This window comes from Enoplosus armatus, chromosome 4, assembly GCF_043641665.1.
Source record: "Enoplosus armatus isolate fEnoArm2 chromosome 4, fEnoArm2.hap1, whole genome shotgun sequence".
NCBI classification, from domain to species: Eukaryota; Metazoa; Chordata; class Actinopteri; order Centrarchiformes; family Enoplosidae; genus Enoplosus; species Enoplosus armatus.
The window spans coordinates 21,982,501-22,000,141 of record NC_092183.1 but is presented as its reverse complement, the minus strand read 5'-3'; the positions used below and the strand labels follow the sequence as shown (position 1 = coordinate 22,000,141).

Below are 17,641 nucleotides of genomic sequence, written 5' to 3'. Positions count from 1 at the left end.
ATGTGTTTTTTTTTCCGTTCTTCCTGGACTGAGCCTCTTGCCAGCTCAGGATGATGAAGCCTCAGTGTTTTTTGCTGTGTTGAGCAATGATCAGGCTCATGCGGTGAGGTTCTACAGGCCTTGTAATTAAGTGGGGAGCGTTTGAATGCATGCTAAGCTTTGTGTGGGTCGGTGAGACAGTCGGGGTGACGCTTTGAAGTATGATTTAGCGTCATCACTGTGCAGGAATTAGGTAAACAAAGCGGATGGTAAACCATGGCATTCAGTCAGTAATGATTACATGCAAAGTAGTGGTCAGTTTTATCATAATCGACTTCAGTTAGATGTAACTGTCTACACTGATTATTATAAATGTATTAATGACGCTGTGTGTGAGTCTGAAAAGGTGGCTAAACCCTGTTTAAGTGTGTTTACCCTCCGTTACATCCTAGTGTTTGACACAGAAGGAAATGGAAGTATACCACACACACACACACACACACACACCAAACTGATTTATTAAAAGCAGGGGGTGATGGAGGTGGGGTGGGTAAAATCGATGGCCTTTCCCCCAGCCTCAGTCAGCGGAGAGTTAAAACGCTGTTAAACTCCAGCCGAGCGGACGCTCTCCCTAACCAACCAGCCTCACTCTCATTGATTTTTTATTTAGCTTCCAGCAGTGATATGTCTTCCAATGCACACAGAACACACCAAGCCTCCACAGCCTGTCAGCACATAAATCAGGCCCCATTGAGCCCGGCTTGCCCAGTGTGCAGAGAGCAGTCTGTTAACAGAATTAAACTCTTACTTAGTCCCGCTTCCAGAGAGGCGAGTGCAGAGCTGCGAAACGGCTCTGACAGCAAATCCAACGCTCCGTACTGCCAAGATGAGACTACGTCTCGAAATGAGTTTGCATTTGTTTATCTGTTTGTATGGAGGTAAAAGCTAACAATAATACAGTGGCTGGAAGCATGAAACCATTCATTCTCAACGTAAGCATCAACATTTGATCACTGTAGGAGAAGAACAAACAAACACAAAACAACATACTATGTACTATGTTCTAATTTCCAAAAATTAAAATGAATTACTACCATTGTGTACTAACAGGAAATGATAGTGTTTCCCATACATAGGCTCTGCTTGGGCGGCAATCCCAGGTAGATAAAATCCGAATTAAATACATCATTTCATACACTTCAAACACTTCAAACATGACATTCACGACGGCATCACCTGAAAGTGTCGATTAGCGGAACGAGACCAAAAACAGACTGGAAGGCGGGTCCTCCTCCCCACGGCCTTCAGGCAGCCTCTCACTGCAGACTCGGGCCGTGGCAAAGTAATATCTAATGCTACAGGGTCAAAGTACTTGAGCCCCGCTACAATGAGCCTGCAGTGTGCATGTTAGTCAGTTTGTTGTTCCTGCCCTGTATAAACCAGCACAAGCTGTGGGTAGGATTCAGGAATGATCAACAGGTCAGAGTCTTGGATGGAGCATTACTGACATTTGTGTTCATTGTTTTTCTTTTATTGACAATATGCCAGGATGTGGGTGCTGTTACAGTAAGAATTATGCTCAATGAGCCACTTTGGAATGTTTGTATTTTTCAAAATAAATGTCAAAAAGTTCATTTCTTTTTTGTTTTCCCTGCTGTACTAAAAGCGTACCGAACCATGAATGTTGTGTACCGTAACACCCCTAGTTGGATGCCTAAAAAGAATGCCGTGTCACATTTAATGTGTTCACATTACACATCTTACTTAAACTTGCAAGAGTAGTTGGACACATAGTCTTTGGAATGGCACGTTCAACTATCAGATATAGTTAGAATGACTGGATGTCCACATGCTTGATGTTTTTTGTTGTAATACAATTATTTATTTTAGTTTTCTTGGTAGGGGTCCAGGGGTTGAAGGGCTGGCTTATGTGAGCCAGGGGTGAAGCTCAAGCTGCTCCAGAGAGGGACGCTGCTGAGGGTCTACAGCCAGACACAGACGCAGCACATCCTGGCAATTTTGAGACAACTCCTCACTGATGTTCAGGTCCTTTTTTAGGAACCTCGTTGTCTCAAATTGTGTGTTCCTGTGCAGCATCTCGTAGAGGACCACTCCGAGTTGCCAGACTGTGGTGGGACCTGCCTTGTAGGTCCAGCTCTGGTACCATTCTGGTGGGATGTGGGCTGAGGTACCATAGAAGATCCTGTACGATGAGGTCTTCTTTGTGAAGCAGCTGAGGCCAAAATCAATCAGTCTCAAGCGTGGGACATCAGAGCTGGTTTCAATCAAGATGTTTTCCACCTTGATGTCCCGGTGGAAGATGTTCTTTGATTGAAGCTCTCTGGCTGCTTTTACCAGCTGCTTCAGAATGAGTCTGGCCCCCTCCTCTGGCAGGGACCCTCCATTGACCTCAATATATTTCAGGAGGTCACTGGAGGGGACTGGACGCTCCAGGATTAGGATGAGCTCCTGGTCCAGATCATAATAATCCAGTAGGGAAATGGCTGCAGATTCCCCTACCGATCTTGCTGCTCCACTGGCAATCTTTATCATGACAGCCACCTCAAGAGGGAGCGTCCTCTTATTCTGAGTGACGCCTTTACAGATGACATTGTCCCTGGGAATGTGCTTTATCGCCACAGGGAAATGATCAGCTCTCCTGTAACCAGCGTAGACTGATCCATGGCCTCCCTCACCCAGCGGGTTCAGCTGCTGGTATTTAGCCTCAAACTCCTGTCTGCTGGTTTCCTCTGAGGTGGATGTGGTGGCAGAGTCCCTCTTCTTCTTGGGTGTTGCCTCCACCGAGGATGAGGCGGAGTCCCCGCTTCCCTCGTCTCCCTGGTCCAGTTCAGGGACCCTCTTTCTCTTACTGGGTCTGTCTTCATTTTTGGGGAGTTTCCTCTCCGTCCCCTTCACCCTGACAGGGTCTTCCTGGGGTTCAGGCTCAGAGGACTTCTGTCTCTTCCTGGTGCCCTCTTCGTCACTGGAGGCTTTTCTTTTTCTGGCCACCGTGCTTCCAGAGACAGACTCAGAGACCCTCTTCCTCTTTGGTGGTATTTCTCCATCAGCACCAGCCTTTCTCTTTCCATTCTTGGTCCTGACAGACACATCACTGGGCTCTAAAAGAGATAAATAAATGAGAAAACTCAAGTCAAATTTTGGGGTTCTACACATAAGTATTTCCATTTTGAACATATGATGATCTTATAATACGATACAGTGGTGGAAGTACCCAGATCCCTTACTAAAATAAAAGTAGAAATATGTCAAATACCCCATTACATGTAAAAGTACTTGCATTCCAGATTATATGTAGGTAACATTTCAGATTAGTTAACACTCTTAAAGGAGCAATGCTGTGTAATGAGTATGTATTTTGATGTTATGCTGCTGCAGGTTTTTTTTCCAGGACTTTCTACTTACCTGTTTGCACAGAAGTTGGAGGATGAGGAGTGTTAAACTCCTGCACTGTATCACGATCCATGTCAATGTTGAACAAGGTGCAAACACGATTACTTGACAGTAAAGAGCGAACCAATACTTGTGTGAGTTTGATCTGATATTTGGTAACCTGAGCACAGGGTATACTAGCATTCTCAGGTGTTCCATAATGAGGTCATCATAGGTAAAAGTCATTCTAGAATTCTGATGTGTGTGTGTGTGCATGTGTGTGTACACGCACACACATGCACAAATGTTTGAATGTAAACGTCCTTAAATTGAACTTAAAGACTTACCTTAACTGCATATGAATGGCCATGATGTCGACATACTTGAACTTATATTTTTCCACACACACACTCCTTGCTGTATTAGTTCAAGTATGTCGACATCTCATTTCAAGATACACAATGACGTAATTTTTGGAGCATGGCCCCACCGTGTTTGGGACGCGCCACCCTCCACCATGAGTAAATTCTCAACCTATGGGAAACACTGGATGATACAGAACATGCTCTGACAGATGTCAAACAATCAATGAGCTAGTGTTGTGTCATTCGCCAACGTTTCGTTCTTTGGGTGAACGAACTGAACTGAATCACTTGAAACGATGTGTACACAGTCAGTTCCGTTGAGCTTGAATGTGCAGGGATACAGTGTCACTCACTCACTGACTCAAGTCATTTGTTCGCTGGAAAGAGAAGCGGAAAGAGACAAAACCAGACTGGAAGGCGGGTCCTCCTCCCCACAGCTTTCAGGCAGCCTCTCACTGCAGACTCGGACCGTTGCAAAAGTAATAACTAATGCAGGAGTGTTTATTGCTGCAGATATGTGACTGGACTCATAGAGAATACAGAATTTAAACATATGGTCAAAGTACTTGAGCACCGCTACAATGAGCCTGCAGTGCAGTCCGTTGTATAAACAACAAAATCATAATAAATACGTAATGAACAACAAAAATTTTATTTTCTGCATTTTTTTGGTTTCCCCTGCTGTACTGAAAACGTACCATGACCCCAAAACCGAGGTACATACCAAACCGTGAATTTTGTGTACCATAACACCCCTACAGCCTTAAAATTGGGAGAGCCTCAAGGAACCTTTTGGGGTTTCTCACCATTGCCACTGTGGAGGAACCCTTTCAATTCAATCAGAATCAGAATCAGAAATACTTTATTGATCCCCGGGGGAAATTACACAGTTACATGTGCTCCCCTTTTAAAAGTAGCAAGCATTTAGAAATGTAATATATGTATATACAAATAAAGATATTAAAAAGTAAAATATATACCTTTACAATATTTAAAATATATATATATTAAAAAAAATATATATATATATACAATAAAACTGTATATGTATGTATTCTTCACCACTTGGCCCATTCCCATCATGAATAGTAATCTGACTTACTCTTGGAAATCGGAATGCAGGATACTCCACAAGTGTCTCCAAAGTGGAATGTTTTTCCAAATAATCTCTCCGCACCTTTGTCCGGACCATTTTGTCTTGAAGAATGGACAGACCGGGGTGTTTCTTAAGGCGCTCAGCCCGCATCTTCTGAAGAGTCAAGTCTTCTACGATATCGACATGGACAACAGCTGGAATGCAGTGTTTTTCTCTCATTTTGAGAATAAACAAAGGTTCCTTTTAAGGTCTTTGACAAGGTCTTCTGTTCGATATTCTCTGCCATGCACCGGGACATTGTCTTGGTTATTAGCATCATCATTGTCATCAACATTATTGATGTTGCCATTTTCAATTTGTTCCAATTGGCCTCCATTTTCATTACAGACTATTAAAAGATCTCTATGCTTTCTGTAAACGTGATCTTTATGAACTGAAGCACTTGTTCACCTGTGCACATCCATTCAGGCCACATGTAAATGACTCACTCAAGACAGAAAAATGGATGCCTGCCTGCAGTATCTGCCTGGCTGGTTGGCTGGCTGTCTGGTCCACTGAGTGTTCAGCCAACTACATTGGAAATATTATGCAAACATGTAGAGAAAAGCTAAAGAAGGAACTAAAGAAATGTGGGGTGACAGTATTGAATCTTAAGAATTAACATCGAGGAAGGAAAATATAAGGTTTTGTTTGCGTTTTTAAAAGAAACCGGATTAATGGAGAGAATTGAGATTCATTAATTGATTTCATTTATTTATTTTTGTTTGTTTTTTGACTAGATGGATATAGGAAACTCTGGCACACACTCCAACATGGTAGGTTGCGACAATGCACCTAAAACATTAGGTGCCACCCGCCATTAGAAAAAAGAAGAAGAAAAGTACACCAGTGAGTACCTGGGGACACCTAATCTTATAAGATACTTTTGTTTTCTTCACTACAGGCCTGCAGCTTCGGGGTGAGGTCAGCGCTGGAGTATATCATATGAACATTGTGCAATGCTTGGGTGCCCAAGAACAACACTGAGAGGCAGCAATGCGACAACGGGCGTTGACCGTTCACCTGATTAGTGAGCACACAACATGAACTTGACTCAAGGGAAGCCAATAACAGTTACAGTCAGCACTAGCTAAATGAACGTAACTTTTGTTAATATTGATTTGTTTTTTACTTTGACATAACAGTTGCTTGCTTCTGTCCACTAATGCAGGCAGTTAGTCTAACGTTATCCAACTTCAGACAAAGTATTGTTAGTTAACGTATCAGAGGATTAATGGGGGCAGAAGCTAACGTTAGCTAGCTAGCCAGCTAGCTGTTAACACTAGCTTGTCACTTGACAACTGCTAAACTCCGAAACTTAATGTTAACGTTTAACAGATTAACTGTAACGTTAGCTAGCTATGGCTTAGCTACAAGGTGGCGTTATTTAGCAAAGCGAGCTAATGGTACCTTTTTGTGGTAAAGTTACCGGCTGACGTTATTTATATTAGTGTCAACTAACCTAACGTTAACGTTAACTCTTTTGTCTTTTAATCTTTCTCTTAAAAAGAAAGTTAGCTAATGTTCATTAGTTTGTTAACATTAGCCGGCTGACTTAACATCAAATAAAAAGCAAGCTACTGATAGTAATGTTACAACATTAAATTGTACAACTTGTCTTTCATCAAGATTTCCCTGGTATCTGGTCACTTAAACTTACCGTGTTCAGTTGGTGACTTAATGTTAGCGTTTCTGACAGTTGGAGAAGTCAGAAACGTTCAGATGACGCTCGAGCCACTGTTGGAATTGTTGAAGCTGGCGCCATCCGAGTATGCGGCATACAAGGACCACATATAGGTTTCCAAATGTTATTTCCATTCAATTCAGTATGCTTTATTGGCATGCATGTAACAAAGACAATATTGCCAACGCGTCAAGTCTCTCTGGGCTCCATGCTGGCAATTTGTGTCCAGTTCACTTTCCTTTTTTTGACCATTTTAGCTGTGTTAATTGTCGTGGGAATTTCAGGAAAAACAGAAGACTGGCAACAAGGGAGTAGTTCTTGTGGTTTTATTCACGTCTGCAGACGGACGGTCCCGACATTAATGCATATGGAATGAAATTTCCCAAGGGTCTGGATTTTTTTCTGTTTTTTTAATTTTCAATTTCAGCTCTTTAAATATATCAATAATATACTGTATACATCCAATTGTACAACTTGGCTCCATCATGGCCGCTTCTGACCAATTGAAACCCATGAAAACTACATTTTTTAATTCCTTGTTATTCACAGTATTAAATCATACAATTTAGGTAAAATTGCTTTCATTCTAAACTCAACACTTGAAAATTGTAGTTTTTAATGTTTTCTACCAGATTGTGTCATTTGTCCATTTTTGGCCATGGGAGCAATTTCATGTAATATTCTTAGTTTCCAATAGGGGCGTATGATGGCTTACTGCACGCCAATGGAGCGAATGAATGACACAATTTTGACATAATTGTGATCTTAAGGATGTCAGATAATGATTTGTGTTTGTGCATGAAAAGAATTGTTCCTGTGCGTGAAATTGCAGCACAAATATGTATTGTATAGTTGCAGTGAATTTCTGTTGATGCAGGCTATTGAGCTTTGAGTTTCCCAGGAAAACTTGGCTTTGATGCACATGTTGAAAGCACCTGTAGCTTTGTTTTTTTTTTCATTAAAAAAATGCCACACACAACTACACAATAGCCCTTACACATCTAAATATCTACTCTCCAAAAAAAAAAAAATCACAGGACATCTTGCAGAGGTCAAAGATGCAGCTACAGGGGAAACAAAAACAAACTCTGGCACTGTTTATAAATCTGTCCTGGTGTTTATGCAGGTGCAGTCAATACTAATGCTATAAGTAAGCCTAACAGCTCCCAGGTCATTTTTTCTCTGGCAAGATGGCAAGAAGGTCATATTCACTGCTTCAAGCACGTGACTATGTGATGCAATCGGAGAGCGAAGATGGGGAGAAATCCTCTGCACTTGAAGAAGAGACATCTTCTACCCAAGATGAGGACACATCCTCTCCTGAAGATGAGGGGACACCCTCCTCAGAGGATGGCAGCATCACCACTGATGATGAGGAGTACCGGCCAGCGCCTGATTCCTCTTCCTCAGGGGGTGAGGACAATACAGACACAGTGGTGGAGGCCGAGCAGCTAATGGCAGAGACAGTAGAAGCAGTGGCAGAGACAGAGGAGCTGGCAGCTGAGTGGATGTCTCGTGATGGGAGAATTATGTGGTTTCCCACTGCTAAAGAGACCCTGCACTACAATCCAGTACCCACTGGTATCACCCCAGGGTCCACCCTGTATGCAGTTGCCCGCATCAGCAGCCTGAGGTCTGCCTTTGACCTGTTTATAACAGAGGAGATCATTCAGCTGCTGTGTACCCAAACAAACCTGCATGGGAGGCGAAGGTGTGGGGATTGGAGGGATGTGGATGAAGTGGAGATGAGAGCCTACATCAGGATTCTGATTCTGGCTGGCGTCTACCGCTCACCCTAACCCAACTTCTTTACTTCGTTCGCCTTGGCAGAGGAACTCCTCAGATCAGAAATCAGTCCATCCTGAGTGGGAGTCCTCTAAAACCTACCAACAGAGGGTGTTCCTGGAAGAACTGGGGCACATGCTGGTGACCCCAGCAATTGTAAGACGGCCTTGACCCCCACGCTCAACAGCCACTGCTGCCATTGTTGCCGGGATACAGCAATCTGAATCAGAGCATGACCCACGGCCCGCCAGCAAAATGAGGAGAAGGTGCGAACTGTGCACCTACAGGAGAAGAACGGCAACCACTTGCTCCAGCTGTGAAAAGTGTGTCTGCAAGGACCACTCTACTGTGGTTTGCACATCCTGCCGCCCTTGAGCATGCACACACACACACACACACACACACACACACACACACACTTATTGAAACACACTATTTAACGTTCTCTCTCTCTCTCTCTCACACACACACTCTCTCACACACACACACACAGACACACACACACACACACAGACACACACACACACACACACACACAGAGACACACACGCAGCTGTTGTTCTCTATAAAAATAAATGCTGCTGCTTTATTTTTCAAATCAAATTTAAAGGGTTAAAATTCTGAAATTGAATGAAATTTGGGATTTCATGGTCAGGACCGATTCTAATTTAAAAAAAATTAACTGTTGAAAGTAGAAAATAATCTTAATATGTGGTATTTTTTATAGCATTTTGTAAAAACAGGAGATGGCCATTTTTGTCCACGAACATGCTAAGTGGGAGTTTTTATGTTTTTTTGTCACTGTACAAAAAAGTAATGATGCATAAAAATTAATGATACTGCTAATTATTGACATACATTTAGCTGCGTGGATGGTTAAAAAATATATCAGGTAGCATGTATTATTTGGTTAAAAAAAGTGATTTTATGCTTTTCTCCCTTATAAATCATTAGCATTATGTGATCTAACAGGCATTTAAAGGGTTAAAATTCTGAATTTGAATGAAATTTTGGTTTTCATGACCAGGACTGATGCAAATTAAAAAAATCTAGTTGGTGAAAGTGGAAAAATCTTTTAATATATATTAATTTTATAGCATTTTGGGAATGCAAACAGGAGGTGGCCATTTTTGGCCACAAACACGTTGAGTGGGAGTTTTATCTATTTTGCTTTCCCTGCACAAAAATAACAATGCATAATAATCAGTGTTGTTGTTAATCAGTTACACATCTCAGACTGTGCTATTGATAATACAAGAAAAACCAGTAGCACTGAGAATACAGAAAGTGGTCATTTTTGAGGTTGTTTTCCAACACGTGCATTGTGCAAACAAACTGGCATTTGAAGGGTTAAAAAATTAAAAAGGAATGGATATTTTATACTTATGATAAGAACTGATGTTAGTTAAAGACTTTATGCATTAAAAGTAGCAAAGAACATAAAAAATGGCCACGAACAGACTGAGTGGATAGTGATTTTGAACAAAGCCAGAGGGTTAAAAGAAAAAAGTACAATTCATGAAATCAACAAAATAGCAGAAAACTATGAATGTGTGTGTGTGTGTGTGTGTGAAAGACTTGTGAAAGTGTTGTTAGGGTGGGTGCGTGTGTGTGTTAAAGTTAGTGTGGTGGTGTGTGTGTGTAGCAGTAACTGGACAGTGGAAGGCCTGGGTGGTTGTTTATTTAGCTCCTACATTAGACCCTCCATCACACAGCGAGTATCTGTCATTTTAAAGCAAGGAATTATTCAAAATGATCAAATACTTAAAGTAAAATAGTTTTGCTATGTCTGTTATGTTTAGTCTGATTGGGCTGGTGTCGTGGTCCTGAGGCTGTCTGGGGTTGTCTGCACAAAGGTGCAGGCTGAGGGGACTTTTCTCTGTTGCTCTTGTGTGATGGTGTTGTGTGATTAATGCAGACATTGTTTATGTTTCTTTTGTTGACAATTTCAGCCAAGGGGAAATACAAAGACAGTCCATCACTCACTCAACATGTGGCATGGATGGAAACACTTGGGCAAAAAGATACATGCAGTAAGTGTAGTAAGTGTCCGATGGAGTATCTGAAACTGTATATGTGTAATTTCAAAAGTAGAAACTCAAAACAATGGTGTAAGTGTCATAATACACACTGATCAGTTACATTCTGGTGTGCAGGCATACTGTTTGACTTTATACATGTAATGTATATATAGTACAACAGTCTGTCAAGAAATATGTACATTTACCAGCAGCTTATATCTTTGAGCAATATTGTCTACAGTTGGAGCCTCCACTGCAATGTTGAGTACATTGAGTAAAACATGAAAATTCTTGGTACTCTAATACCACAATTTGCATCGAACTGCATTTACGTTAGGTGAACATGCTATCCACATTATAACTATGTGTGTTCTGTTGCATTTGCAGGCAGGTCAGCAGAAGAACTGCACAGTCCTCCATCAGTGGAACAAAGAAATTTGCAATCACTTCTGGTACTGCTGCAAGATGACCGATAACTGACACATGTTGTGTAAGTATTTTGTAACCGCTGTAAATGTATGTATGTATTTATAGATTTAAGTGCATAAAAACTATGTACTGCAACCAAAATGTTTTTAAGTAGCATTTCCTGTACAGACAAAGCAGACACTCTTAAGTCACTGTCATTCTTTTAAAGTGATTTGAGAAATACAGTGACCATTGTTTTTGTGATTTGCTTGGCTAAAAAGAACCCTATAACCTAAAATAAAATCCTGACCTGTGATGCACTTCAAATAATGACTGCTCAATATTGTGTTTTAAAAGGACCTGCCACTGCGGCAACACTTGAGTTCCTGCTTTGTCTTCGAGACCCTGAACCACAGCAGAATATGTATATATTCTGTATACTTGGAAAATATTAATATTTTTTAAAAATGTTTTCAATTGGACTTCAATAAAGCATTATAATACTGTCAACCTTGTTATTCCTGTATCATAAAATGAACCAAACTGAGAATGGAGTGAAGGTACATATATAATACATATGTTATATACATTTGAAATACTGCAATATACACAATTATAATACAATAAAGTTTTATAAATAAAACATAGCGCGAACACAGATTGACTCTTTGTCAACACAACATTATTGACATTGGGGTCGGGTTCTGAGCTGAGCAGGCTAGAAATCTCTCCCCATATTTACAACTGTAATCCATTCAATCCTTTTTTCGAATGAAAGGGATAATTTGGAGGTGTTTCCACATCAGTTTTAATAATGAATAAAGTCCCCAGAGTTCCTTGAGGCTCTCTTAATTCTAAGGGTGTAGTTTGATGCCTAAAAAGAATGCCGTGCCACATTTAATGTGTTAACATTACACATCTTACTTAAACTTCAAGAGTAGTTGGACACATTGATGTCAGCTTTTTGGAATGACATGTTCAACTATCAGATATAGTAAGAATGACTGGATGTCCACATGCATGATATTTTTTGTTGTAATACAATTATTTATTTTTGTTTTCTTGGTAGGGGTCGAGGGGTTGAAGGGCTGGCTTATGTGAGCCAGGGGTGAAGCTCAAGCTGCTCCAGAGAGAGACGCTGCTGAGGGTCTACAGCCAGACACAGACGCAGCACATCCTGGCAATTTTGAGACAACTCCTCGCTGATGTTCAGGTCCTTTTTTAGGAACCTCGTTGTCTCAAATTGTGTGTTCCTGTGCAGCATCTCGTAGAGGACCACTCCGAGTTGCCAGACTGTGGTGGGACCTGCCCTGTAGGTCCAGCTCTGGTACCATTCTGGTGGGATGTGGGCTGAGGTACCATAGAAGATCCTGTACGATGAGGTCTTCTTTGTGAAGCAGCTGAGGCCAAAATCAATCAGTCTCAAGCGTGGGACATCAGAGCTGGTTTCAATCAAGATGTTTTCCACCTTGATGTCCCGGTGGAAGATGTTCTTTGATTGAAGCTCTCTGGCTGCTTTTACCAGCTGCTTCAGAATGAGTCTGGCCCCCTCCTCTGGCAGGGACCCTCCTTTGACCTCGATGTATTTCAGGAGGTCACTGGAGGGGACTGGACGCTCCAGGATTAGGATGAGCTCCTGGTCCAGATCATAATAATCCAGTAGGGAAATGGCTGCAGATTCCCCTACCGATCTTGCTGCTCCACTGGCAATCTTTATCATGACAGCCACCTCAAGAGGGAGCGTCCTCTTATTCTGAGTGACGCCTTTACAGATGACATTGTCCCTGGGAATGTGCTTTATCGCCACAGGGAAATGATCAGCTCTCCTGTAACCAGCGTAGACTGATCCATGGCCTCCCTCACCCAGCGGGTTCAGCTGCTGGTATTTAGCCTCAAACTCCTGTCTGCTGGTTTCTTCTGAGGTGGATGTGGTGGCAGAGTCCCTCTTCTTCTTGGGTGTTGCCTCCACCGAGGATGAGGCGGCGTCCCCGCTTCCCTCGTCTCCCTGGTCCAGTTCAGGGACCCTCTTTCTCTTACTGGGTCTGTCTTCATTTTTGGGGAGTTTCCTCTCCGTCCCCTTCACCCTGACAGGGTCTTCCTGGGGTTCAGGCTCAGAGGACTTCTGTCTCTTCCTGGTGCCCTCTTCGTCACTGGAGGCTTTTCTTTTTCTGGCCCCCGTGCTTCCAGAGACAGACTCAGAGACCCTCTTCCTCTTTGGTGGTATTTCTCCATCAGCACCAGCCTTTCTCTTTCCATTCTTGGTCCTGACAGACACATCACTGGGCTCTAAAAGAGATAAATAAATGAGAAAACTCAAGTCAAATTTTGGGGTTCTACACATAAGTATTTCCATTTTGAACATATGATGATCTTATAATACGATACAGTGGTGGAAGTACCCAGATCCCTTACTAAAATAAAAGTAGAAATATGTCAAATACCCCATTACATGTAAAAGTACTTGCATTCCAGATTATATGTAGGTAACATTTCAGATTAGTTAACACTCTTAAAGGAGCAATGCTGTGTAATGAGTATGTATTTTGATGTTATGCTGCTGCAGGTTTTTTTTCCAGGACTTTCTACTTACCTGTTTGCACAGAAGTTGGAGGATGAAGAGTGTTAAACTCCTGCGCTGTATCACGATCCATGTCAATGTTGAACAAGGTGCAAACACGATTACTTGACAGTAAAGAGCGAACCAACACTTGTGTGACTTGTGTGAGTTTGATCTGATATTTGGTAACCTGAGCACAGGGTATACTAGCATTCTCAGGTGTTCCATAATGAGGTCATCATAGGTAAAAGTCATTCTAGAATTCTGATGTATGTGTGTGCATGTGTGTGTACACGCACACACATGCACAAATATTTGAATGTAAACGTCCTTAAATTGAACTTAAAGACTTACCTTAACTGCATATGAATGGCCATGATGTCGACATACTTGAGCTTTTATATATATACACACACACACACCTTACTGTATGTGCTCAAGTATGTCGACATGTCATTTCAATATATATATACATATATATATATATATATATATATATATATGTGACGTCATTTTTGGAGCACGGACCCCCCGCGTCCATTAGTAAATTCTCAACCTATGGGAAACACTGGATGATACAGAACATGCTCTGACAGATATCAAACAATCAATGAGCTAGTGTTGTGTCATTCGCCAACGATTCGTTCTTTGGGTGAACGAACTGAACTGAATCACTTGAAACGATGTGTACACAGTCAGTTCCGTTGAGCTTGAATGTGCAGGGATACAGTGTCACTCACTCACTGACTCAAGTCATTTGTTCGCTGGAGGAATGTGCGTTCAAGACAGCAAATACACAGCTGTTTCGGGTTGCTAACATTTGGCTGCAATGATTCAACAACATTGGTCTTGGACTGCAACCCAGATATATGACGTTATCTATTCTAGATTGATATTATATGCAAGGCTAACATTTAACGTCACTGACAGAAAATAGCACTGCATTAAATAATATGACAATATTTTTGAAAAGAATGAAAAGAGAGCGCTTGAGACAGAAGTTCAAACCCTGTTTACTTTGTCACTTCCACACACCCGACCTATCGCTGCAAGAAGTGGGTGTGACTGTTGGGTTGTTGGACAGGCATCATGTACGAAAACTTAATATCATATCTACTATATGGCATCAAGAGTGCTCTGGGCAGCAGTGGCAGGCTACTCTGCCTTCCTCATTGGTTCTCATTGCATTGTGGGATAATAGTGCCCATCAACACCATACATTTAAAAATGGAATTTTACCAAAAGCAGTTAAAGGCACTCCCCGTCCACCCCAGAGACCAATTTACAGTTAAGTCCCTGCAGCAGTGCTGCTGGCTTGGCGAGGCTCTCCCTCCATCGTAATGAACAGTGTTTGTGGGTGGGAAGACGGTGAGGGATCGTGTTCGTGTTGCTGCGCTAGTGACTCCTACTGGTTGGTCAGGGTGTCTGTGCAAAGGAGGGGGGCATTTGCATGCATTACCACCCACCCAGTGAAGCTCTTAACTGGCAGTGGAAAAAGATGCAGCTGGCAGGCAAGAATGACTTGCTCAAAGGCCGTGTGATGCAGTTGAAAGCTCTGGAAGCTAGTAACTGGACCTTTTTAGCTTAAGTTATTCTGTTTATATAGTTTTAATTAAACTAATTAATTTAATTAAACTAATTAACACATTATCCCTTGTTTTGTATAACAAGGGCAAATTTGTGGCCGTGACTTCCTGGCAACATCCAGGAAAATCCAGTTGGCTTCCTGTCGTCATGGTGAGATTGCCAGGTAACCAGTGGCAACTCCAGTGCATATGCTAAGCTAATGCTAACCGGCTGCTGGCTCCAGCTTCATAATTAACAGACAAATATGAGAGTGGTATTGATCCGCTCATCTAACTCTCGCCAAGAAAGCTATAGAAGCATATTTCCCAAGGTGTCAAACAATCCCTTTGGCAGATGCAGTGTGTATGGTTACACACATACATATCAGAGCTTATGTCTGATTATGGATGCCTGGCTTTTGGGTTGGTCTGAACATGAAGAAAGTGAATTATTAAAAACTAATAAGAGCTGAAGTGGAATGTAAACAGCAGGAGGAGAAGAAAGTGGAAAAGAGGACATGTACAGTAACCTTGTACTAAACACTATATTTTCTTTTGTATGCGCTCATGACATCAATTAAAATATGTCTGTTTTATTTCAATGTTTCCTTGTTTTCCTTTGTTTATTTGTTCCATTTGTTCCAGCAGTGTAACCTGAAACTATGCACAAAAAGTTAATTATTTTGTTCATATAAGAGGCAGACATATGGTGAGATCTTTGAAATAAACAGCGATATATACCAACGTTTTAAACAACAATAACAAATACAAGAATCTGTATCATTGCATATGATTAGTATTTGTTTGCCAATTAAAAAGGGATTTTTGTGTTCTTGGTTGTACTGTTCTACAGAAGATAAAAGAGGGGGAAAGGCAGATCAGATGCAGCTAATTGTAGCTCTCCTATTCGCTTGGCCTTGGATTCAAGCCCAATACACCAAGCCCCACTGTGTTGTAATCCTTTCACACAAAGCTAATCACGTCCAGTATCAACATGTAAAAATAAAGCTCTTAAATCTCATAAGATGCTCAGTGCAATGCAAAGGTACAAAAACAGAACTCAAATGAACAAATGAAGTCAGGTCTCACATTGTGTATTCTGAGTAAAGACATAAGGCACAAAGCACGCTCAATTGCACAAGCAGGGCATGTTGACAGTATACCACCAATATAGAGTCCAGTTTTCTGCCATTAGCTTGAATCATTTACAAGAATGGAAACCGGGGTTGATTTTGATCCTGATTTTAACAGTGGCAATTGCCGGATGTAACTCCTTGATTGCCTGTGAGTCAGTGAGCAGGGGGAAAAAAGGCAAGGTAGTCACGAAAGAGCTACTGCGGGTAATCTTATTCATTGTGTGTTTAAATGTCGTCAGTCAGTCGTCAGGCAAAACAAGGTCTTTAAAAGCAGTGGTCGAGGAAGAATCCAGATCCTTTTCTTGAGTAAAAGCAGCGATGCCTCAAGGTACAAATAATCCAATACAAGTAAGTATCAAAAGTAAAAGTGCTTGTTACACAACAGAATGACCCTGTGCGTGTTATATAAAGTAAGCAGTGGAGCAGTGGCGTGTGGTCCATTAAGGGCGTTGGGGCACCACCCCTCCTGCAATTCCAATAGTGAAATACATATTTTAATGAAAAAACTTTGTTGTTATTGACGTTTTTCTTGTTTTTTTTCAATATTGACATTATTTGTTCTTCTGGCTAATAATTACGTTTTTCAACCAACCTGGCAACACTGCCCAAGTAGCTAGAAGAAGTACTGAAACAGAGCGGAGGAGACCAATAGACAGACAGAACACGTCATTTAATTTGGTTTCTTAGCCTGCTTGCTATTCGTGGTTGTAAATAGTGTGTGTGTGCGTGTGTGTTGTGTGTGTCAAACTCCGACACAGACATGACAAAAAAACACGGTAGAGACTCTCAGCATAGTTTTTTATTACGTGACAGTATGGCGGATAGCCTTCCTGGATTTAGTAGCCCCACCTAGTGGAAAAGTCATGTCACGCCACTGTAGTGGAGTAAAAAGTACAGTATTTGGCCCTGAAATGTAGTGAACTGAGATGTTGAGCACAGATCGCCTCCATTCACACTGAAGAAGACAGAGAATTAAGATGCGTAAACAGCCTCCAAAACAACACAAAGCTAAAGCGAGAATTTAGATGGACATTATAAATTGGAAATTTAGTAAATTCTTTGTTTACTCATGGTTCCCCTTTAGGATGATGATGGTGGTGGTTGAGAACTGTAACCTGAAAAATGGCCTGGGTGTAAGGAGTTAAGACCAAGTTAACCGGATGCATACAGGTGAGTTTCAGGGCTTACACTGCCATAGTAACAGACCCTTACATTTAGTAGTGTTCATTAATCCCTGTTGCTGGCAGTGAAGCCCTTTTTTATGAATTTGGCTTTGACAGATCACGTTAACTTGCTAATCCTGCTTTCTGGAATCCTCTCCCCAGGATTTGGACGGGCTTTTTCAGACAGACTATGTGGTCGTTTTTTGGGGGGCGGGTTTTGCAAAACAATTCCACTGAACAGAGGAGCCCAAGGAACTAAACTCAGTAAGATTTCTTACAGAATCTTACTGAGAAAGCAACAGCCGTTCTTTCGTATTTACTGTGGCACAAGACTGGCTACTACAACATCAACAAACATTCAGGAGCTGATAGAGCTGCCACCCGCTGTGTACACAGGTACACAGGTTGTAGCAGCCTTGGGGCTTCTGTTTGACCGGGGGACAACGATGAGCG

At 41.6% G+C, this 17,641-nt stretch overlaps 1 protein-coding gene across 1 annotated transcript in view; it reads right to left on the bottom strand.

Annotated features, from left to right (window-relative positions):
• Positions 1 to 1,905: 1,905 nt before the first annotated feature.
• The window catches only part of LOC139283833 (ribosomal protein S6 kinase alpha-5-like), a 40,031-nt gene continuing 24,295 nt past the window's right edge, over positions 1,906 to 17,641 (bottom strand). Inside the window, exons 3-4 of the mRNA XM_070903874.1 lie at positions 11,871 to 13,053; positions 1,906 to 3,076 (exon numbers count right to left, since the gene is read on the bottom strand). Of these exons, the coding sequence (XP_070759975.1) occupies positions 1,906 to 3,076; positions 11,871 to 13,053 (2,354 nt within the window). The remainder of the gene's footprint in view (positions 3,077 to 11,870; positions 13,054 to 17,641) is intronic.